The following is a 17560-nucleotide window of genomic DNA, read 5'->3' as shown; positions in this document are numbered from 1 at the left end:
CCCTATATCACTCGATTTGAATGACTCTCGTAATCCAATGGTATTTAGATGGATCCACAAACCATAGATCTTGAGTAAGGGGTGAGGGTACGTGTTGGGAAGCCCATAAGGACACCCAACCCCGCCCGTCAATAACGGCCTCTACTAAGTCAAGTATAGATTTCAAACAAGGTCATAGCTACTACGATATATGAAATGCAAACATCGTTTTAACCCTAACATGTGAAGTTTCTATGTCGATTTAGATGCAACTAAACTAACTTTGTCAAAGTTGTAATTTAGCATGTGGGTTGATTGATCTAAGCAATATATGAACGAAAGCAAACAAGGCTTAGGGGGAATGGGGGAGCCATTGGGATCTACCTATTACAAACCAGGCATTTCATGCCGACACCACAATAAATTAAAGATACAACTCGATCTAAATACAATTGCTACATACAAAACCGTACACGATACATTACACGGCCATTCGGCCTAGGAAACCGTGCACAAGAGGGGTGGCCCACGGCTTACATGACTCACGGCCTTGGGTCACTCCTCGTGATGTGTGCTTTCACTTAATCTCATCGAATTAGACATAGGGCTACGCACCAAAGCATGCATTAGCATAAACCGGGCCATGTTGCTTTAAACAACATGCGATTTACTACGCTCTTACAAGCATTGGGGCACAACCATCTAACCAAACAAGACTAAGGTTTTTTGAAAGAGGTTTTGACTCGATAAAAGAAAACTAACTCGAAAATTACAACTCGATAAACAAACTATAAATTACGAGCTACAAAACAACAAAGAACAAATGATAAACAAGAAAAGAAAAACGAAATGAGAAAGACGAGAGACACGGCCAACTCACGGCCCAAACCACGGCCACCCTCACGGCCAAGACAAGGCCATCCTAGTTCCTAGGTTAGGTTCATTAGTTAGACCGAATGATTGCGAAACGGATTAGAAAACGAGTTATAAAACGAGTTATAAGACAGGTTGATCGATTGAGAAGAAACGCGCGAGTGTGTATTCTACACGGCCTAAAGGGTCCAATTAGGTCACGATATCATAAGATTAATGCTTACTCGTCGAGTGTTAATAGGAAGGTGCTAATCACGCACTCCTATGCTAGCGAGAAATCAAGTGAAAAGAAAGATGTATTCAATTAGGTTATAGAATTGTTAATCGATTTTTAAAGCTATGTCGATGCCACCTATCGTGTCTAATTAGGTTATTAAATTGATCTAATGTCATCTAAATAAGTTATGTGTTAACAATCAGAAGTCATACTAACATGCAACGGGTCCTAAGGTGGGTCAAATTGGCCGAGACAAACAAAGGGTCAAAAATGAGGAGCGAAGTTAGAAATTCGTTTTATTTATGCCCTACCGTGAACACGAGGATATGTAAATGAGACGGGGGTGTACGACCGACTGATGTAGCGGTTTCTTTTCCCATCTCAAGTCAACGCGGGTGTTCATGGTGGTACTTTAACTCATACTCGGACTAAACTAGTTTCATAGTTAATTTAAACGATAAATAAAAAGCGATAAACAAAACAAAACAAACTATAAGAAAAACAAACATAAAAACGAAATAAAAAAAAGGAGAAAGAGGAGGATTTGATGCACCCTCAACCTACATGTATCGTTGACACCGTCTTGGGTCGTAATCGATGGTAGATTTTATCTCGAGAGGCCGTCGTCGACGAAGAAACAAAGCAAACACGCGTTTTTATCGAATCTGGACAGCAACTTTCAAACAGCGATTTCTCCCTCGTTTCACGATGAAAATTCGATTTAAAAGATGTTTTGAAAACTAGAAAGAGAGGATAACAGAGATATTAAAGCAACCCCTGCTCGTTTTGAGTTATTGGGCACGAAAAACGAGCACAAACAGAACTGGACAGACGGGAAAAAGTCGCGAAAAACAGAGTGTATAACACTGCTTTTTCGAGGGATTTCGTGTACTCTCAAGGGCAATTTGGCTCGTAAATCTTTGTCTAATGTGTAGATGGATGTTATGTGGTTAATTAGGAACAAGAAAATCGAGTTTTGATGGAGGTTTGAGGGAGGAACGAATTGTTTTTCGAGGAGGACACACAAACAGTTTCAGTTTGTATGTCGGTTTTGTGGAGGGTTTTTGAGAGGCAATTAGGGTTTGTTTCTGGAGTTTAAAGCTTGTAAGTGAAGGTAGGATGTATATAGAACTTAGAGGCCTGAATGTATGGTGAAGGGGTGGTATTTATAAGGAGTTAAAGTAGGGTAAAAGAGAGGGAGAGAGCGGGTCGGGCCTGCTCACGCATAGCTGCTGTCCAGCAGCTTTTGTGAGGGTTTGAGAGGGGTTTTCTTGGTGATTAAGCTAGGGTAATATGGGTAGGATACTAGGGTATGGGTTAGGGTTAATGGGTACGGGTTTTGGTGGTATTTGGAGCGGGTTTTGGGCTCGGGATTGAGCTGCCAAAACAGGGGGCTGCTCGTGTATATGCGGGTCTGTTGGGGGTGTTTGGGATGGAATTTGGGCCGTGGTTATGGGGGTTCGAACAGGGGTGGATGGGTAGAGGCTTAGGTTGGTTAGTGTACTCGATATTCGTGCCAACTCGTAAAGAAAACGGGCCCAAAAACCGAGCTAAAATCGAGCTCAAAAACAAGCTTTTAAAACGAGTTTTCTTCGCTTTTAAAATCGATTTTTCAAATCAATTAACACATTAAAATAAATGATTTTTCAAATCAAATATATTCATAAAATGATTTTTCAAATCAAATATTTATTTTATTTTCAATAAAATAAACTTGGGAAAATAAATTCAAAATAAAATAAAATAAATTGAATTCACCTAAAAAAGCTATAATTTAAATATCATTTAAATTAATAAAATGAACTCACTTAAAAAAACATTAATTTAAATATCATTTAAATTAATAAAATACTTCATCGACGACGCCCATTCTACATCGTAAAACGAGCTCCAAATAATGACAATGACAACTAAAGAATACATGTGTCCTATCATCATCGGGTGTTTGTCGGGTTCTCTATAAATTCCAATATCGACGGATACGGGTATCTACAGTTATAACCTGTTATTTAAGGAATAAGAATCAACTTCTAGTACTGAATAATAGTATTTGATTGTGCAGGATTATACTTACCATTGTAGTCCTTCACCAAAAGAGACGTGATAATAACAACTTTTGTTTGGGTGCCATCAGTAAGTTTTTCCTTTTGCTTTTGATAGTCAGAACGACATTGATCCCATAATGTAACTCTTACTCGTTCACCCCTTTAAAATTTTAAGAGTTAGTTATATTGACAGAGTTCAAAGAAAAAGGGTATAATAAGAATCTAGTAGAGAGTAGGAGTAACGTATACCCTTCATCTTCAATTTCAAGGGCGAAATAGTTAGGTTTTACATGTTCTTTCTTCACCACACCTATTAAATCTACAAATAATAAAAAAAAAGAAGGTTAACGAATACTATCTATATAACAATTCATGAGATGAATATATCTAAATTATACACTTACCTGTTAAAACTGAATGATTGCCTCGCCGATTACTTATATTGTGGAATTTTAGGAAATCAAACCTATGTTTTGGTATTATAGCTTCATCTGCTTCGAAGACCTTGATGTATGTGCTGTATAAGAATTTAATCATTAGTTTGTTGTCACCCACGATACGATAATCAGGTTTATTTGGGAGAACCTGAAATCTCTTGATTAAATGGATTTTCCCATCAAAAACCTTTGCGGAGAATCGTTCCCAATTGAAACTGGGAATAAATGCGTAGATATAATTCCCCTACACGAGATCAAAGACAATATATGTATTATATGGAGTTTTATAATATGTTATAATAAAAAGCAAAGATAAGAGGTAAATTTTACCTCTTCGTCAAGAAGAACCATTGATACGCATAATAAGTCCCCTTTTGTGGTCTGATCTGTCGCAACTTCTTTTTTCTTATCTGTAATTCGATTGTGTACCTTACATAGTCTAGATATACGGACTTTCAATCTTAAATCCTTGTTTGAATCTACTTGTTGTATTGGTTTAAGCTCATTGATGAGGGCGTAATTCCTGAAAACATATGAGGAGATATTAAAAGTATTTTTTGTATATGATTTAGGGAAAGGTAGAAAGACATAAAAGAGGAGAAAGCTACACCAGGATTACCTTTGTGCCATGGTGATGGTGATGAGTAGGGTGTCAACGTGTATTTGGATGTTGCTTTTATCGACTTTTAAGATGCCAAATTTTGATGTGATGAATGTTGTTTAAACGTTGAAAGTCTATATTTATAACATCAGATTTTGGCTTCATATTGATATAGGAGAAGATTTTATGTTGATATAGGATTGAAGAATTTGACTTGCTATTGAAATAGGAGAAGAGTTTATGTTGATATAGTATTCTTCCCAAACGTTATGAGAGTGGCTGGAGTTTGACTAACATAGCATGATGATTGTCCTTTTCTATTTCGGGACCAAGACTTTGAGCGTACGATGCAAAGTTCCGGAATAAAATATTGAAATAAATGATGTAAGAGGTGTACCACTATTCTATGTAAGGACGGTTGGTTTTGTAGTTGACTTGGATATTGTTTTTGATATTTGATTTTTTTAAGGTAATGGTTTGTTGTAAGGACGGTTTTGTAGTGGAGTTGGAATATTGTTTTTTGATATTTGAGTATTTAATTAGTTGATTTATTGGAGTATTGTTTTTTGATATTTGAGTATTTAATTAGTTGATTTATTAAAGTAATTAGTTGATTTATTAAAGTTGGATACTATTACATGTTTCAAAAAAAGCCTCCTTTAGTTATATATATTGATACGCCATCTATCAAAGATGCATAACTTCAAGTAAAGATTGTCTATGGTGGCCATGAAAGACATCAATCAATAACAAGTTACCAAGGATGCACACAAATGGAAAACAATAATATCATCATCAAAGGCTCTAACCAGGAAGTCGAAAACAATAAAGATCATCCTTAAATCAAAAGAACAATAAAGATGCACACAAATGGAAAACAATAATATCATCATCAAAGGCTCTAACCAGGAAGTCGAAAACAATAAAGATCATCCTTAAATCAAAAGAACAATAAAGATCCGTCACAACAAAGTGCTCGCAAAATTTAGCGATAGTGTCATAACATGGTGACAATATAGCACCAAGAAATGTGTAAAGCTAACAAAAAAACACTTCATAATACTACTAAGTCCTTTAAACAACATCAAGACAGAAGATCTTCTACTTCAGCTAGAGCTCGCAGTCCACATGAATAAGCTCCATCCAATTAACGGTACTGAAATTAATAGAAACAATGTCCAAATTAGGCTCACCAGCAGAAATGAGATAAATTTCATGCTCATGATGTTAGCAATGAAAAAACGAAAATGAAAACGCTTGTACTACATCAATGCATGTCAAAATCCACGGAAAGTAAAAGTCCAAAGTTTCAGACATCGGATACGAATGCAAACTTGTAGACTGAAAATATTATTGTGTGGGATATATCACAATGTAACTAGTACGTAATTAACTACCAATTTTGCCTGATAATGAGAGATGAGAGATGCAACCTAAAATTTGAATGTTTATTTAACAACTATTTTTACATCAGTATTTACAAAAAAAAAGTGGTGACTATTGTAACTTGAGATAAAAAGTTCATTAAAGGAACTTCATTTTGCCACCAACTTACATGGGGATCATATTTATAAGAAAGAGAGTAAGCAAAATAGAAGGATATGGGGGTGAAATAAGAATGATGAAAGAAAATTTGATCTTACACAAACAACATACCAAGAGGAAAAGAGATTTTGGCAACATAAACAGGTAAAGGAAAAAAAAAGGAAAAAAGCAAACCTTGATGAAACCGATTTCCTTGGCGTTGCTGCGGAAGCATTGCCTGCAGCACATGAGACCATACTTCCTGATGATGGCATGGGGATTTCCGCAAACACGGCTGCAAAATAAGGAACAGAAATTACAGTTACATTTATATTTAAAGGAAACTTCAGTCGCTAACACTATATAGACTGCTTGCGGAAGTCTGGAACTTGAATATAAAAGCTCTACAACGACAGATCCGCAACAAAGACCTTTTACAGTTCCATTACGTATTGTTTGTAGAAAATTTGCACATGCCTAGCATTCTCACAACTCCAAACTCACTTGAAAGTATGTTCAAAATAATTAGTGAAAGATGTAAAACCTCCGAAACTATGTTAGCTTTCGAAACGTTATATTCCGATCAAAATAATCAAAGCAATCAGGAAAACGATCTACAGGTATTTCATTTCAATTAGTGAGACAAAAAAAAGCATGTGCAACATATTCGTAAAATCTATGGGGAGAACAGTACTCAAGTTCTTCAGGTTATACGACAATCCAACCTCGCTTATATCAGTCTCTTGAGACACATACAGTTGGAACCAGAGACGAAGCTTGGTTATGGCCGGATGGGCCATGGCCCGGGTGACTTTATAAAGATAACTAAAACATTGTAATTAATGGATCAATAGTATGTAGTAGCAAAATGGTTAACAACTTCACGATTGCGTGTACTATCTCTCTGAAGTCGCAGGTTCGACTCACGGAAGCGCCTCTTTTAGCTTTTGTTTGTTGTTCTTTTTTTCTTTTACAATTTACTTATTATGCGTCGATTATACTCCGGCCCTGAACGACACGACCTATTATATTTTTAACGTCAACAAGGACCTTTGTAATTACAAAGTATCGAACTATTTTTGTGATTGGGAATGGTCCTATTAGTAAACGATGATTATTTTACTCTATTAGTGACTATTAGTGATTATTTAACGACTTTAGTCGGTTAATCTCACCTTAATTTATAATAAAAATTTATAATAGAACCGTCTTAAAACACGTTTATTAGCATTTATATTTTTGATTTATTTCATTGTATAAATAAAAAACGCTCTATACATAAAATATGGAGTAATTAAGTTTGTTGAAAAAAACATATAAGTAAAATTTACTAGATACATAAAAATTCGGAGTATATGTTAGTTGTATGTTTCGTATGAATAAATATATCGAAATTGTTAAAATAATGATTTGAAATTTATGATACATGAATATAGACCTGGGACGAAATAGAAATCGGCCCCGGTCATAATTTTACTCTAGCTTCGTCCCTGGTTGGAACGAAACTAACAAAAATCAACTTTCCTAAGACTAATCAGCGATGACCCACCATGGGTTCACCTATAAACTGCCTAATAAAATTAGGTATTGATTCCAAATGCAAAAACCCATTCAACAACATTGTTAAAAGGGCAATATAATTTCCAACAGCACATCAACATTTCAAATGCAAGATCCAAATAATTCCTCCGTTCACTTAGATTCCATACGTTTGTTTAATATATGTAAGGTGTATTTTAATGAAACTTATGGAATCTAAATGAAAGGAGGAAGTATCAATTAAATGGGCAACATGATTTGGAACAAATATTCAGAAAGAATTCTGAATGCTAAGTATACACCAAAAAAAAAAAGAAAAAAAATCTCCATCTTGATAAAGCAACAACATCAATACATAAGATTCATTCTAAAGAAGCCAAGAAAATACTAGGAGAAATGAAGAAAGAATGCGAAGAATACCAGGTACGAGAGCCAGGGCCGTAAAGCTTAGGATGAGAGTTCCAGATGTTGGTGTGACCCATTTTCACAAGCTTGCTTTGTTTGATGATTTTTTTGCTCTCAAAGCGGCTGCTGCAAATGGCGGACGAATGCGAGGTGGATTAACCCTAATTTCTATCAGCGTTTTTATACTGCTACTTCTCTTGTGTATTTGTACAATTTGTCCTTTATACCCCTCTTCAGTCTTCTCTGCTTAAGGGGCCGGCCTTACTTGACTTGGTTATAGTTGGGCTTACTCTAGTTTTCAAGTTGGGTTACTTCGTCATCGATGTGATCATTTCAATACCCATTTGTTATTTATCGTCGATAAAGTTGAGGCCGTTTGGTTCAAAAGGTCGGAATGGATTGAAATGGAATGAGATACCACGAGGGGATGGATTTAGAACCCATACCTATTATTTATTATTTGGTTCACTCTAAAATTGTGTGGAACGGAGAAGGTGGGTATGAGATTCCAGGGGGTTGGACTGTTGGAGTGGAATTAGAATCCATCAGGATTTTAACTCCATTCCAAAATGCCCCACCAAACACTAGAATCACTCAAATCCATTTCATTCCATTCCAACACCTCCAACCAAACACCCTTTCAACTTTTCATTTTCTACCTCTTTCTCTTTTCTCGTAATTAAACATAATAAAAACCATACATTTCACTAACACAAAAACCACTTTCAAATTTTTCGATCTACACTTGAAATCCGCCAGCAACAAGTCGATGACGGCATACATGATCTATTTTTGCAATTTTTATTAATCCTGTTAATTTTTCATAAAATTAGCAATTTCATTTAACGAATTAAAAGGGATTAGAGTATAATCAAACCCAAATCACGCCCAAACATAAGCCGAACGTGGATGGTTGTTCCACCTCTAAATCTAGGCTCGAACATGGGGTCTTCACATCCGAGCCTAGGTTCAGATATGAAGGCCCCACGTCCGAGCCTAGGTTCATAGATAGGACTACCACATCCAGGCTCAGGTTTGGATGTGATTATTCCACGTCCAAACCTCTTTTTTTTAAAAAAAAAAAAAAAAAAATTATATTTGTTCCACTTTTATCGTTTTTACTAATTAAATATTATTTTACTTTATAAGTGTTTTTTTTTTTTAGTGGCTTTTTTTCCCCTTAGATGGCTAAGAAAAGAAATATGGTTGCTGATGAGAGTTGAGTTCGAAATTGACAGGTTACAGAATTATAATGAACGAAATCTTTTTAGAGGCGAGATCAGTGTGAGGTCACACTGCCGCCTGAGCCTCATATTTCTTCACGTTCTTGAGTTTCTTCAAAGGACGATCCAAGTCTATACATGCCGATGACTTTGAGTATGACTTGGGAATTGTTGGAATAAGTGTCCTCCGACAATAATGCGATCACAACTGTCGATCATGATGATCACATGTTTAAATCTCATTTTAAGGATACATGTGGGATGTAATATTTTACAGTCAACTGGTCCACACATATCGGTAATGATTGGTCGACTAGAGTTTGACATTCGTCGTGCGGACGGTGGTGACCGATTGATCCCTTAAGGTCATATCTTTAGGGAATACGGTCTTAATTGATTATTTAATTAATCGTATGTAGATACGAGTTAATTACTACCTTAAAATTGGAAATGATTTTTATGAGTAAGTTGACGGTCTTATTGTAATTGGATTAAATAAGACTCCGTCTAAGTAATCGAATTGTTTTATTTACTTAGAATTGTTTATTGTTTATGAAACAATTGAGACGGGAATGAACGGTCCATCTAAATTACAAGACGTTGTAATTTATATTAAAGTGACAATTTTTATAAGATAGTAATTGAGAATTACTAGTGAAATTATTTAATTGTTTCATTTTTGTGTATTATGATTTTTAAGGAGTTAAAATTGCATAATTACATAATGGGTCATGTAATATGTGACATGTGACAATATTACAAATGACAAAGATAAAATGGAAACCATTTTATCCATTTGGACTGAAAATGGAGGGTACCATAGATAATGGGTGTTCTTTTTAAGAGAAAATAGGTCATGATTAAGAAAACCTATTAATACCCTAGTCTAGCATGCTACATATACTGTGAAGACAAATTGTAGCAAAAGATGAGCAAGGAGTGGGCACTCTAATCCACTCCTTGACCGGCCCCCTCCACTCCACTAATGAGAAATAGTTTTCTCATTTTGATCATTCATTCCATATGAAACAACTTATCTCTCTACTCCTTTTCTCTACTAGTTTTCTAGAGAAATAAAGTTCAAAAAATTCCTTTCCATACTAATATTTTTCTTATATATTACTAGTTGTAGCTAGTAATATCTAAGTTAGTGATTTTTAAGGAGCTAATACATAATTTCTAGTAACAAAATTGGTATTAGCATTAAGATTGGTTCCTTGATATAAATCCTTGAGGAGAGATTCTACTCTTGAATCTTGTTCATCTATTATTGGAAAGCTCAAGAACTAACAAGTATGAGATCTTGTTGGTGCCCAAAATACGAAACCTCAATGTAAGATTGACGATTTCTTCTTTTATCTTGCTTTAATTTGCATGCATAAGATCTAGTTTTAATTTTATGACTAAATTAAAATGTCACATATATGAATATGTTAAGTAATGGAATTAGTGAATCCCAACAAGCGGTATCATGAGCCTTAGGTTGTTTGCATGCAAATCGGTTTATAGTTTTTCCGAGTTATATGATTAACATTGAAAACTAATTAATTTGGTTTTATGAAGATAAACCTAAAAATAACCTTGCATGTTAAAAGTTTCTGGTCCTAAGTGATTTTTAGGACATTTTGGTTTATTTATGGATTTTATTGTTCATTTTATATAATATTGGCATTAAAATGTGATTTTTATGATAAAAATGTCATTTTTGGACGAAAAATAGCTAAACTTCGAATTTTTCAGTGTTTTTTTGGATATGTTTTCACATATATTATCTACTGATGGCCTGTAAATTTTCATGATAAAATGAGTTGTTTTGCTCGAAATATGGATTTTTAAAGTTAAAATCGTATTTAAATGGGTAAATAAGTTAATATGAGTTATATTTCGAATCTGGTTATGGAAATTTAGTATGTTGTCACATGCAATTTTACAAGATGTGTTTAAAATATTTGGCTATAATGAAGTCTTTATGCATGATTTATGAAGTTTTGATGAAAAAACACATAAATAGTGACTAAAATTAGTAATAATGCTAAAACATACTTCATGACTATAGAAAAATGTCACATGTTGCATTTTATCATATATTTCAGATCTAAAAGTGAAAAGTTGATGAAAATAAATTTTCTCATATTTTAATGGTCATATTTGATAAAAACGATAAAACCGCAACATTGTTTTTCTCGATAATTTTTCGAAATTTTTAACATAAGTTTTGAACATTATGAGTGTCATGGTATTTTTCCAGAATGTTCATGAGTTTAAATTTTAAATTTCGAATTTATTTGAAATTTTTATAATTTAATTTGAAGTTTATAGCATAATTTTGTGTTTTTGGGTCCATTTATGAACAATATAAAGAAATCAAGGTTAATTATTGTCAAAATGTTAGTGGAGACTAATTTTGAGTCCTAAGATGGTTAGAGTAATTAACTTGTACATAAATATGAATTTATGTAATTATTGTGATTTTAATAAGTTAAATCACGCAAATCCGTAAAAACCGATTAATATACGATATTGGCTCTTAAAAGGCGATTTAGCATAAAATCTAGCATGTTCATACATATTATAATGCTGCATTTTATTTATGATTGTTATATTTTAATTTTATGTAATTTTTGAATTATGTAATTTTACTTAGTATGGCCTTAGTTTTAATTGATATTACCCGAAATGTATGGGAATATCGATTCGGTTGTAATTATTGTGATCTCGTATCACCGTTTTGTAATTTAATAGATTTATTTTTATTTTAATTACAAATGTATGATAGGAAATCATGTAATTCATTTTGTAATTTAATTATTCCGGAGTTCTTTGATGACGGTGCCATTCGAGAAGGCGATCCATCAAAGAAAGTGTTACCTTGAAGTGCGTGCCAAGACCGAAGTTCAAGGGACCAAAGGAGTTGGTTTCCGAATTTGTAATAGTTTATTAGATTTACTATTTTAGGAAGGCCATACTAGGATTTTATTTTTATGCTTTGCATTTTATTTATATTTTGCATGCATCGCTAAATCGCCATAACTAAACATGCATTTTAAATCGAGTTAATCGACCGTGTCAATTATAATTATCGTAGTTCACCGCTTTAGTTCACTTAAAACGTGATAGATAATAAATTGACATGACCTCTCGCTAAAATAAACAATTGAGACTTAGCCTTACCAAAAAGTAGAAACCATGAAAACCTATTTCGTGAGGGAGTGCGCTCGGCCACACCAGGGTACAAACCTTGTTACGTAGGGGAAGTGGGTGATAAATGTCTATCCACCGAATTCATGTTGATAAGGGATGAATCGGCTACCCCGTGCCCAAGTTAATGTGAATTTGGATCATGGACACATCTATTTGAAATTTGGATTGAGCTCAACGGAAGTATTCGTGACCGTAGTCGCATGTGTTCCGGGCTATAGATAAATATTTGAGTAATTTTATCGACCGAGAGTTCTAAAAGTAGAATCGATTAAAGAGTTAATCCACCGAGTTATATTGATAAGGGATGTATTCGGCTTTACCGATGCCCAAGTTAATATGAATTTGGATCTTGGAATCATTTATCATAGTTGGGTAGAGGTCACTATGTAAATGCTTTACTTGTTATTTACAAGTATTAATAAAACGATAAATGTTAAGTTTTCCATTATTCCGTTATCATATTGTTCTATTTCTTTACCACAATTCATATACGATATCATTTTGATTTTTGATTCAAATCTCCATTAAAACATCGTAACTAAAGACAAATATGAATTTGCTTCTAAAACCTCATATGAACCATTGCTAAGGATCTCTTGTAAAGAGTATAGATAAAAGTTATTCGTGATCAAAAGGGTTTTTGATTCTTGACTAACATATCTACTTACAATGAATTGTTTCTCATATGCTTAATTGAGTTAAGTACTTTGAAACGTTACATCATTTTGGTAACTAGATTTGTTTGAAATCAAAATTGACCAAAATACCGCAACCACTTCAATGAAAGTTTTAAGACTAAACGAATAAATTGAAGAGTAGTCTTCATGAAATTAAATTTTTGCTTCTCTAAGCAAAGATTCATTGAAATGAGTGGGAGCATTCTCTTAATCGTTAAGAAAGGACGATGTTCAGGAAGTAAAGATTGGAAAGGAATTGACAAGATAAAGGCAAAAGTAATGTTATTGGGAATAACATTATTAAACCTATCAATTTCGACCGATAAAATTTCCCATTTTGGAAGTGTTGGACACTAGAAAGGAAACTACCCCAAGTTGTTAAAGAATAAGCAAGTTAGTTGTGGGACATCTAATAAGACTTAGTTCTTTATTTATTTGATTAACATAAGTTTTGCTAGTACCATTTCGTCAATATTAGAAACCGATGGTGGTTTTCATCATTGTATTTGATACATAGGATGATTAGAATATGACGACTAGCATCAAATAATGTCGAGAGATAGAGTCATTGTGTACTCAATCTAGTTTTTGGGTTTAGAGTTGTACTTAATTGTGACTATTAAGTGCATAAACTCTAAATAAGAATATAAACTTGTTAAGATACAAAAGAGGTTTCATTTTTGTGACCCTATACACCATGATTTGATGTATGGCTAGCCCATTATCAAGGTGATTATATTCTAAACCAAACTAGAATGATATATCATGTAGATGATGCAAGACTCAAATTGGTAACCCAAGATTGAACCTTAGATTCTGGAATGATGAACGCAAAGAGTTATCGAGTACTCTTGAAACCATTAGATCTTATGGTATATGCGTATCTTGTATTCAAAGCAAGATGTCTCGTGCCTTTTGGTTGAAAAGGAGATTGAGGTTGTAAATCATTGATCCAAAATAGGTTGATCATTTTCTTTTACCAACGATTTAAGTTGACGCTAATGTGTTCACTTAATAAGGTAAATAGAGAAAACTTTGAAGAAATTCAAAGAGTTCAAGGAATCACGATTTAGTCGTGATGGGATTATCAAAATGAAGACTTTGATATAAGCCAAATGAAATGTGATATAGTATCACAAGTTAATCTCTCATAACACACATTATGGGATAATGTGTGGTTGGATAAGAAATCAAATGCTATTCGATATGGTTTGGACTCCAATCAAGTTACTTTGAGTTACTTGATCCTTTTAGGGATTTTATCATTTTGTCTAAATTATTGTTCCACTAAATCTAAAACGAATCATATGAGATATGAAATGATAGGGTACCATGTTTGTAAGTTTTCAAAAGAAACAAATGCTCATTTTTCCTTACTATAATCACGAGTACAACGGGATTGTGGCTCGTGAAGCTGTCTTTCTAGAATACAAGTTTATTTCTAGAAGACAGAGTGGGAGAAATTATTCAAGAGCCACAAAGAATGTTTTGTCGCAAGAAACTGGTCTTTCTTGGCTACATAAGACATTTTGTGTAAGACGTTGTTTCTTCAAAATCTAGGAGGTTAAACTCATCACTTGTTGAAGATGATGAATTAGTGTTACTTTTAGAAAGTAAAAAACTTACAACTTACAAAGCAATTAATTGACTCATGTTACTTCTATAAAGTAATGAACATATGACTTACATGAGAATGTTGAAGTCACAACTCAATACAAGGCTTAGAGCCATGAAAATCCGAAATAAAAGGCTTGATTAGTGACAAAGGGTTTTGCACTAATAAAGAGAGATTTCAAAGCTTGATTGGTAGCAAAGGGTTTTGCACTAGTTGAGAAGCTTAAGTCTAAGGATTGTATTTCATTATAATGAGATATATAGCGAGTGAATCTAAAACCCACTTCTTCAATTAGAAGGAATGTATTCAATACATGTCTTGAGTTTTGTAGATTCTTGCAATCCTAAGATAATGTGAAACTTAAGAGAGGGTCAATGAGTTGGAATCAATGATTTGATCATAGTAAAAAAAATTTCCCGATAAGTCGAGAAGTTGTGTTTATACATGAAGTTTAGTGGGAGTTACGGAATTTTTTTTTTTGGGGAAATGTAAGTGTTATATTAATGCCCAACCAAACAATTTGTCACTAGAGATATGCATCCCTAGTCTATTACATGCTTTGTTCTAGCCGTGTTAACCAGGCCTGAACTCTCCAATCCCTATGCTCTATTCTACGACATTTCAACTGCATACTAAAAGACCCCTTCACCTGCTTTATAATAACAGCAGGGAGAGGTAAGACATGCTCAATTCGACTCTTATTCCTAGCAAACCAGATTCCATACATAAGACTTGCTAGACCGGCTGCAATACACTGCTTCATAAACAAGGATCTGCATCTGTAGCCTATCCACCACTGAATAACTCCCTGGTCAGGAATGAAGCAGTCAAGCCATACTGCCAGAAGCTGCTTGCATTGCTGACTATAAGGGCAAATGAAAAATAAATGATCAATGGACTCCTCTGCATTTCCACACAAAAAACAACTATTGGCATGTATGATCTTCATCTTTAGTAACCTGTCTTGGGTGAGTAATCTGTTCTGAGCAATCAGCCAGACATGAAAAGAATGTTTTGGAAGCAACATTCCATTCTGAATCCATGGATACCACGGGACATCAGCACCCTCATCATCCAACCAAGAGTATCCCATCAGGGTAGAATAGTCCTGATCAAGATCCCTCCAAGCAGCATAAAAAAGAAGAGGTTTGGATCTATTCTTGACCTGACAGATACGCTTCCAGGCCCAACTAGAACAACTAGAAGGCTCATAATCCTTCCAGATTCTATCCTTGATATAAATGGCATGCACCCACCTCACCCATAGATGGTCAGCCTTCTTTTCCACCCACCAAACATATTTAGCAATAAGGGCTAGGTTCCAAGTGTAATACTCCGTATTTATATGTCTTGGGGGTACTCTATCGAGTAGCCCTTACTCTGTCGAGTAAGGGCAAGTTGCGAAGATAAATAGTTTCTGACCTGTTGGGCACTCGATCGAGTAGCTCGGGCACTCGATCGAGTAGGGGGGTACTCGATCGAGTACCTTGGGTACTCGATCGAGCGCCCGGTTTTACGGGGGAGTTTTCGCGGGTTTTGTTAATTATGCGATTAGGGTATTTAAACCAATTCGTCTTTGTTTTAAAACACTTTTACCAAAACCTAAAACTTGTTTAAGAGAGAAAGCAGCAGTTCTTCTTCCTAATCGCATCCTTAACGATTCCCGGAGTTCAGACGGTCGATTCTCGTTGTTTTTCGTGTTGTTGGATTCCTTGCGTCGAGGGTAAGCTTTTAACATAAGTTTTATAATGTTTTGATAAGGTAGTTGAAACCCTAATTTAGCAATTGGGGATTTTATGAGTAGTAATTGAATAGTAGTATCTATGTGTTGTATGGTAGGAGGAGAGTTCATAGAAGAGGCGTTTTGAGACATTTGAGATACCGTCTGCGTGTTGTGCTTTCCGGTAGGATTTCCTACTCGTATTAGTCCCATAATGGGATATTGGTGATGTCTTGTAATTAGTTGATTGATATGATGATTGTAATTGTGATTGTGATTGTGGTTGTGTTTGTTGATGGTTCTCGAGATGCGTTCTCGGCTGAGTGGGGTCACTTGCGGGAGTGATCTCACGCCCTAGTTTCGCTCTTCGTGGAACCCGCCACGGAAGGGGATGTGCACATTAATGATACAGGGTTATCGCTCGTACGATGAGCGGGGCTTAGGTGGGAACGGCTGCGGTCCCCCATCGGCTGTGGCGGGTCCGGTGGATCGGTGATTGAGACGGTTGGTTGTGTGTGTGTGTGTGTGTGGCGGTTAATTTTGTCTGTTTGTCTTATTGTTGTTATCTATATTGATTGTGTGATTAGTATCGACCCGGTGTTGTTTTGTAAAACTGCGGTGATCCATTCGGGGATGGTGAGCAGATATTGAACAGTATAGAGATGAGTACTTTGGGATAGCGGGATGGCCACGACATGACGATAGAGTCTCCATTCGTAGTTTAGCATTTATTTACATTTCGATTGAGAAAACGAGATAGTTTGGAATAATGTATCGTGCTTTCGGTTTGGTTTCAAGGATTGTATTCATTCATTAAACTATTATAATAAATGTTGTTTCCGTTTTGTCTATTTGATTATCATACCGGGCGCACCGAGATGGTGATGTCTTCATACCCGAGTGGTCCCGGTAAGGCGCTCGGAGTATGGGGGTGTTACAAATGGTATCAGAGCGACGATCCTGAAACCTGTAACCAATGAACTTAATGAACATAGGGAGTCAATTAAAATGAACCCGGGGTAAAAGTTGTAGGAGCTAGTGCAAAGGCTTGGGAGACGTCCTAAAGCCGCAAGGGGTCGCCCTACAACTTTGAACCGGTCACATGGGAAAGTGTTTGTCGAGTCGTATGTGTGTTTGGTTAACTGGTTTATGAATGTGATGGAATGTGTTAATTGTTGGATGTTGAAGTAGAAAGATGAGCATGTGAAAGAAAATGATGATATGAGGAAACTTGTTGATGAGATATATAGAACTGTGGTTGGAATGAGAAACATGATGGATGATTCATAATGTGACATAATAATAACATGCGAATAGAAATGTTGTGTTGTATACGTATATTTTGTCTGCATAGAGTTGTATGATAAGTTTATGTACTTGTCCACGATTGTTCATGGGTATATGTTGTAAGAAGTGTGTAGCTGTAATTGATGAATTAGTTGGAAGAGATTAAGTAAGTAATTGCATAAGAATATGAAATTCATGGGTGGAGCATGTTTATGTG

General features: G+C 35.1%; 2 protein-coding genes across 2 annotated transcripts; both read right to left on the bottom strand.

The window, feature by feature from the left end:
• Nucleotides 1-3099: 3099 nt before the first annotated feature.
• Nucleotides 3100-4181, bottom strand: LOC141608022 (replication protein A 70 kDa DNA-binding subunit A-like). Its single transcript, XM_074427372.1, has 5 exons — nt 4171-4181; nt 3882-4074; nt 3519-3795; nt 3364-3433; nt 3100-3274 (listed from the first exon to the last, which is right to left on the bottom strand). Exons 1-5 carry the CDS (start codon nt 4179-4181, stop codon nt 3100-3102), a joined length of 726 nt encoding a protein of 241 aa, XP_074283473.1.
• Nucleotides 4182-5068: 887 nt separating this feature from the next.
• Nucleotides 5069-7792, bottom strand: LOC141605794 (small ribosomal subunit protein uS14z/uS14y/uS14x-like). The gene is made up of 3 exons (XM_074424688.1): nt 7636-7792; nt 5872-5971; nt 5069-5308 (listed from the first exon to the last, which is right to left on the bottom strand). The coding sequence occupies exons 1-3, from the start codon at nt 7695-7697 to the stop codon at nt 5300-5302; spliced, it is 171 nt and encodes a 56-aa protein (XP_074280789.1). The 5' UTR covers nt 7698-7792; the 3' UTR covers nt 5069-5299.
• Between the last annotated feature and the right edge of the window lie 9768 nt (nt 7793-17560).

This window comes from Silene latifolia, chromosome 10, assembly GCF_048544455.1.
Source record: "Silene latifolia isolate original U9 population chromosome 10, ASM4854445v1, whole genome shotgun sequence".
NCBI lineage: Eukaryota > Viridiplantae > Streptophyta > Magnoliopsida > Caryophyllales > Caryophyllaceae > Silene > Silene latifolia.
This window is presented reverse-complemented; position numbering and strand designations above follow the sequence as displayed.